Raw genomic sequence first — 7313 nt, 5'->3', positions numbered from 1 at the left:
AAACTCGGCCTAATGTGGACCGAAGGGTGGCCGAGTTTGTGAAAATGCCGGGTTATCGGGAATGGGGTTAAAAAAGGATAAGTATGCGTGTTTCCTCAGAAAATATTGTATTGTACTTGTATGTATTGTTTGCTTGAGAATACAACAGAGAATAAACTGCTCAAATACCCTTAAACAAAGGAAAAGTACATCCTTTATGAAGGCATAGAGCCTTTATTAAATGAAAATTAATGAATACACTGTGTACAGTAATTTACTTGATAAGACAGACCTCAGAAAAATACTTTGAGGCATAAAGCTGTCTATAATGAAAATTAATTAACTAAGGATTTTTTTGCCCTGCCAGTGTGTGGCCGAGTTATCCGGAGTGCCAGGTTATTGAGTGCCGAGTTTTCGAGGCTCTACTGTACTAGTTTATATGAGAAAAATGGATGGCAAGCTTTTTTGTATTATAAGTAAAACTCAGTATCAGTTTGGTTATATCCTAACATATTTTAAAGCATTAAGTGTGCAGTCAGTAGTCAGGTAGACAGTCAGTTAACAATTACCATATCTAAACTTAAAATATAAATACTTTGACAAAACTTTCAAAGCTGGAACAGCACATATTAAAAAAATAAACCTTACACACTTTTCCAACAAGATAATGTTTTAATTCAAACAACGACCCTAAAAAAGGCCAAAAATATTCTCTGATGTTTGAATTAAAACATTATCTTGTTGGAAAAGTGTGTAATGTTTTTCTTGTTAATAAATTGTATGATTTTGTTGTAAATAAATGTGTATATCAGGTATATAAGTAGGTAACTCAATAAATTTTTTTATTTCATAATTTTATTACTACATACCTGTTCAAACTGGAATTACATAGGATTAAGAAAAATTTCTGCCATGGATAAGATTCCATATTATTCAGGTTCTGGTTTAGATAGATCATTGCACGCACGCATGCACATACTCACATGCACGCAAGGTCTGTCTGGAAAGTTTGCAAAATTTACGAAAAAAGTTTATGTTTACCTATTTACATAGAAGCTAGTCAATCTTGTTGAAGAAGTTTGATTCTATGCACTGAATTCAGTATTTCTGCTATGAAAGGAATGCTCTGTGACATGTTTCTTTTGGGATAATGCTCTGCTCTGCTGATGAATTTTTCTTAATGGTATCAGTAAATTCAAAACAACTTTTGAGAGTGAATTTTAATTTGGGAAATAAAAAGTATTTGGGGACTTAGTCCAGTGAATTGGAGATTGGAGAACGAGTGGCATTGAGTTCTTGGCTAAAAACTCTTTTATCAACAGTGATGTGTGAGCAGGAGATTTGTTACAATGGTCTTCTCTTCGACTGCTTGGAGAGAATACCATCATGACAATGGTTTTTTTTTTTATGATTTCACAAAGACATTTTGTTGCCTCAGATAATTTTCCTTATTTACTGTTTTCTATTCTAAAAGAAATCCATGGTGAATACAGAGTTCCTATGCATCTGGAAAGTCAGGGATTTACATGAGTGTTCTGAAAAAGTCATGGAAATTCAGGGAATTTGTTAAAAATTGTCAAAATTCATATATAAAGTTGACACAGAGAGCACATGCGCATAAGTTTGTTTTATTCGAACGCTTTGTCTTAATGTTCAAATTTATATTTATGAATGACTGACCAAGTGTAGCTGTCTGCAGGCAGCAAGAAGTATTGTGGTATAATGCAACTTATGAAAAGGGAGTGCAGAATATTTTCAGGATACAAAATTTCACCAAAACATACACAAAATTTTCCCCAAAATTATAGCGCACAAAATATACAAGCATACAACAATATTAATTGTTTTTTTTCTTTCTCGAATAACCTTTTATATATGAATCATAGAACAATTTACAGAACAAAATCAAATAAGACGAAACAAGTAAGAAAACATTATCCAACGCTTCTTTCGATACATCACATTCGTAATTATTAATTATTAACCAATACACCCAACAAGCTATTAAAACTGCATACGTCATTTGAAATATTTGAATTGTTGTTATAAACATGGCGAGTTTTTTAGGCATTTTTACATTCATAGCTTTTAAAGTAAAATAACTATACATAAGAGAATGAACGATAAGGTTAACATAACAAATTAAATACCCAAAAGTTATTTCTCTATATGCTCCGTACCAAATTATAATTAGAGTAGCCATATGATGGTACCAATGAAGAAACAATAAGTTCCGTTTGCGCAAAACAATGAGTATAGNTTTTTTCTTTTTTTCAAAGTCATGAAGTTTTACAGTTATGAGTTAATAACAGGATAAATTATTATATAATAAAACATTTCAGTTTTGTGTAGAGGAGACATGCCATAATTTGGTCTTTCGTATTTTATTTTTAATTTTACTAATTCATTGATTATAAAAGCTATATGACTGTCAATTAGAAAAATAACCAGTTAAAAAGTTGGAGAAACACTAGCATATGTGCATAGTAAGTCAATTAATGTTCGTTTTGTTAATGTGCCATACTGTAAGGGATGTGAGGGTCAGGGAATTTGTACAAAGTTGGTCAGGGAATTTAAAACAAAAATAAGAAGGAATCTGTCGAAATTCCCACTGTGGGGGAGAGAGAGGGGATTAAGGATTACCCCGAAGAACTCGGTCTACTGTACACTTTTTTTAAATGCTTTTTTGCACAGGAAATCAAACATATTTTTAAACCCTTCTAAAAATTCTCAACGATATTTAGTGTTTCATCATATATAAAGTTGACACGAGGAGCACATGCGCATAAGTTCGTTTTATTCGAACGCTTCATCTTAATGTTCGATTTTATGTTCAAATTTATATTTATGAATGATTTGGAAAGATCCAGTATATTTTTTGAATTCAGTAAACCTGAAGAACCCAGGAGAGGTTACGAAAACATTTATTATTTATCACTTTGTGGTACTATGCACCGGTTAGTGGTTGTAGTGAGTCTTAATTATTGTTAACCTGGTGTGGTAAGCAGATCTAAAAATTTTCTAATTAGTCTCAAAAGAGGGGGGCCTAATTTTTGCACTCGGTGAAAACGGGTAAGATTGGTTATAATCTAATAATCTTAATTTTCACTATTGTTACTTTTTGTCCAAGCAATGTTGGGCTCATCTGCTAGTTGAAATATAAATTTATAAATTTAATATAAAAATTATTAGAAAAAAAAGGGATATAGTTAGTATCAATTGTATACAAGTCAATAACAACTCATACACAATTTTAAAAGATTTTAAGCAACAACTCACATCTAGAATTGAGAATAAATTTTTCACGTATGGAAAGATGAAAGTTTCTATATGAAAAGCAAAAGTTTGAAAATGAATCTTTAAATGTTTATAACAGAGCTTTGTCTTATGTGGAAAAAAGATATGATTTTGATGAAAAATCTTTAAATTATTTTTAATTGTCACCTAAATTTATCCAAAATAAATTATAATTTTATTATTATACTTAATTTTCTTTTATTAATCCCTTTTTCTTTTACTTTCCCAGAGGTTATTATATATACATAACAAGAAAAAGTATTGGAGTTGTGTGAAATTGACCCTCAGAGAATTTTAGAAATCTCCATATTTTGAGATCCCTGAACCCAAAAAAGTCAAAACAACAGGAAAAATTTTCGTGGATATGTAGTGTGTGTAGCGTGAGTGTATTGGCATGTATTGGATTTCATTTAATATTTCAGGATGGGGTAAAGATAAAGAAATTTAAAGTTAACATAGTATAATAGGCATTGAAGCTATTAAATTTTGATGGTTAAAGGTTGAGGGGTAGGGTGATGGTGGGTTGTCATGTGTCATATATTGAGAAAGGTCAAACTTAATACAGTAATACCCCGAACTTACGCGATAGGTGGGACCGAGTGATAACCGTGTAAGTCAGGGTATAATTTCCCAATTTGTGTAAAATCCAAGTCGGATGTATGTAAGCTAATAAATGTTCTCGTTAATCTTATCTCGTCTTTTGATTCGTTTACAGTTACAAGAAATCACCACATAGAGTCTCTCAAGTCTCCGTAGATATAACGAACACAGAAATAAATAACACAAAATAAACTGTAGCTATGTGTCGATTCCGCGCGACACGTCTGAACATGTAAGCTGAACAATAGTGTGGGGGGAGTGAGTAATCAAGAGTTGCATAGTGCTCAAACAAAAGACAAATCAACGAGATTTGAAAATCGCGTAACTCTGGGTTTGCGTAAGTCGAGGTATTACTGTAATCTTTTTTGTTAGCATTTAGTTTTTTTTTTATAAAACTCATTACTACCTTAAAGCTTATGTTTTTTGCCATTTTATAATAATTAAAATAAAATCTAATAACAGCCAAGAAAGTTATGCAACTTGTTACTAGAGTTTTTTGGTTGTTGATTTGTCCTACATTGTGCATCCCAACATGTGGTAACCCTACTTATTAGCCATTTATTGTTATTGAAACAATCTTCAACTGAATTTATCACAATAAGCAATAATCCAGTCAATAACTTAACCTAACCTTAACCTCTTATTAATATAAAATTAAACTGAAATTTGTAAGATCATAATACAGTCATTTGTACTTTTAAAGTACAAATGACTGTATTATGACTGCATGAACATAGAAATTATAAAATTTGACAATTTTATCTGAATTTTTAATACAGGAAAATATAGACATAAAGCTTTTAACAAAATCATTAAAAAAATCATAATAATGTAACATATCATAAAAAAATGTTTAGCAAACTGGATTGTACGAAGATAAACATTGTTACTCATAAAAAAAATTGAGACTCAATAAGTAGTCTTTAAACCTTGTGTATAGGATTTAAGACACTATTCATGAATATTGAGTAGTCAGAATGTTTCTTTCAGATGTTAAGCAGTTGTTAACCTGATGCCATAATCTATATCAAACCATTTCATGCTGATGGGATAATTAAAATCTTTGTAAAAAGAATGCTCTTACAGGTTTGAATATTATGAAAAATAATTTTTCCATCAATTGAAATATGCTCTTCTTTAAGATTTGAGGAGAACAGAAAATATGTCTTCCTGCTTAAAAGCCATTATTATTATGCCTTTGATGATGATGTTGTAAAGTACTATATTATTTTTCTGCCCTGTACAATGATTATCGACACGACTGTGTGCCAGAAATAGCCGTTACCTAATGGGTACTTTACACGGATTCGCGTTAACGTGCCAGGCCTGGACTTTAAGCATGCACCAAATTAAATAATGACAAAGTTAGTCAATAACAATCCAATATTTAATAAATATTCTAGTAATAACTATATACAAAATTTTGTAAAAAATCAAATAACAATTTATTCAATGAAAGTCAATAAGAATCAACCCGACAAAACTCAAATCAGTCTATTTTCTAACTTAATTCTATTCCCCTTTGGAATTCGACAAAAATCAAAGACTTAACTTATATACAATAATTCTTATGAATTAAAGATCCTAATCATCACCTCAATATACTAGGAACCTTTTTCCTCAACTCTCAATACTTTCTCTAATCTTCAATCCACAAATCAAATAACTTCAAAATCGCCTTGGAACTACTTTATCCTATCGGACACCTCTCTCTTTTGCTGCTATGAAGCTCACCACGCTCGTTGCTAACAGAAGTTCACCTCGACCATCTTCACTTGAGGTTCGGTCTTTATACTGTGAAGTGACGTCACAAATCTGAGAGCGATCACTCCCCTCGTTTACATACTTATTTGCTAACAAACTTTTTTCTGTTTGTCTGGCAGCCTATTTTCTGATAATACTCGCTAACCTTTTACATTATTCTTTTTGACAATTTTCAGGATGTTTTATTTTTTTAAGGTTTAGCAAGTTTCCTAAGTTGTGCTTGTGGGGTCTCCCCCCCTTTTTCTCGGTGTGGACTTACTTTTCTCCGCTCAGGAGCGCAAGTGTGCGTGATTTTTAACTATGGCACTTTTCTCTCGTCGATGAGTTGGTTTCTCTTCTATTTTTAAGTTTCTAAGGTGAATGGTGAGGAAACCTTAATCCTAACAAAACATAAGCCCCAAACAAAAATAGAATAATAAGCAAAAATAAAAGTAACTAAAAATAATGCTCGGACGTGGTTCCTTACAATGTCTTAAAATAGTTGTTCTAGTAATTGAAGTAAACTTTGGGGAAGTTAGCTGGTATAAGTTTCTTACAAACACACAGAATAGTAAGTCATAATGTAATTCAGTATAATACTATCGCAGATTAGTAATGACTGCTTTTGATGACAGTAATAAACTGGTTATTTTAATTATTATTACTATTTTTTTTTTTTTAATTGAAATGCCATTATAGAAATTTAAAAGTTGTTATTCATTGAAATTATTTTCTGTAGGCAAGAAGAGGAGGTGTGAAAAGAAAAGCTGATACTACGACACCAACTGCAAATTCAGGATATGATCAGATAAATACATCAGTTTCTGAAGCAAAGTTATCAAAAATTTCTACTAGGAGAGAGAGTGGTAGACCAATAAAGAAACCTTTAAAAGATTTGCCTGATACACAGGTAATTTATATATCAATTTAATATTTGAAGTAGGAAGGCACATTTATGATGATTTAAAATCTGTACTAAAAATGTTTGTAAGAACACATTCAAACTACAGTGGAACCTCAGTATACAATCTTAATCTGTTAGTGGAATATTGCAAGAAATTCACGACTTTCTAGTAAAAAAAGTGAGAAGGATTAATTCGTAAAAATGAAACTCCAGTCAGTAGGAATAATTGATAGCCAATCAGTCAAAATCTCTCTAAAAGGGGTCTAGAGAATAGGACCCTGGCAAAAAAATAAAAGGTAGAAAACGTTCCTGATGTTTGGACTTATAACAAATAGGACGTATACCGAACCAACCTTTCCCATAAGAAGTAATGTAAAAATGATTAATCCATTCTCATATAAAAAAAATGGTTGGCTTTAAACACCTCGCTTTCCTGGCTAGTTCCTGCTTGGTTTTTCATGAGATTAGCATGTATCTTTTTAGCTTTCTTGCAAATAATTGCTTCTGATACGCTGTCTCTAGCACACTGTTTTTCAGTTATCCAAAGCAAAAGCAATTTCTCACATAATCTAATGTCTTCGATCTCTGTTTAGAAATTGATTTAACCCCTTTCGCAATGTTAGCAGATTTAATAATGTCTTTATTTTTCACGATTGTCTATATCGTTGTTCTCGGAATATGGCGTGCAACAGTTAAATCTCAAACATGCATGCCACCTTCACATTTCTCAACAATCTCTTTTTTCAGTTCCATTGTGATTCTAGTCATTTTTTTAGTTTTCTGTTGCTTT

General features: G+C 31.5%; 1 protein-coding gene across 1 annotated transcript in view; it reads left to right on the top strand.

Moving 5' to 3' along the window:
• Window positions 1–7313, top strand: part of LOC111624148 (bromodomain-containing protein 3-like) — a 102455-nt gene that overhangs the window by 47556 nt on the left and 47586 nt on the right. The window contains exon 7 of the mRNA XM_023366943.1: window positions 6359–6529. Coding sequence (XP_023222711.1) covers window positions 6359–6529 — 171 coding nt within the window. The remainder of the gene's footprint in view (window positions 1–6358; window positions 6530–7313) is intronic.

Source organism: Centruroides sculpturatus, unplaced genomic scaffold (assembly GCF_000671375.1).
Source record: "Centruroides sculpturatus isolate CEXI.00-Female unplaced genomic scaffold, Cexi_2.0 scaffold380, whole genome shotgun sequence".
NCBI lineage: Eukaryota > Metazoa > Arthropoda > Arachnida > Scorpiones > Buthidae > Centruroides > Centruroides sculpturatus.
Note: the sequence above shows the minus strand (reverse complement) of the source record. Positions and strands in the feature narration are given on the sequence as shown.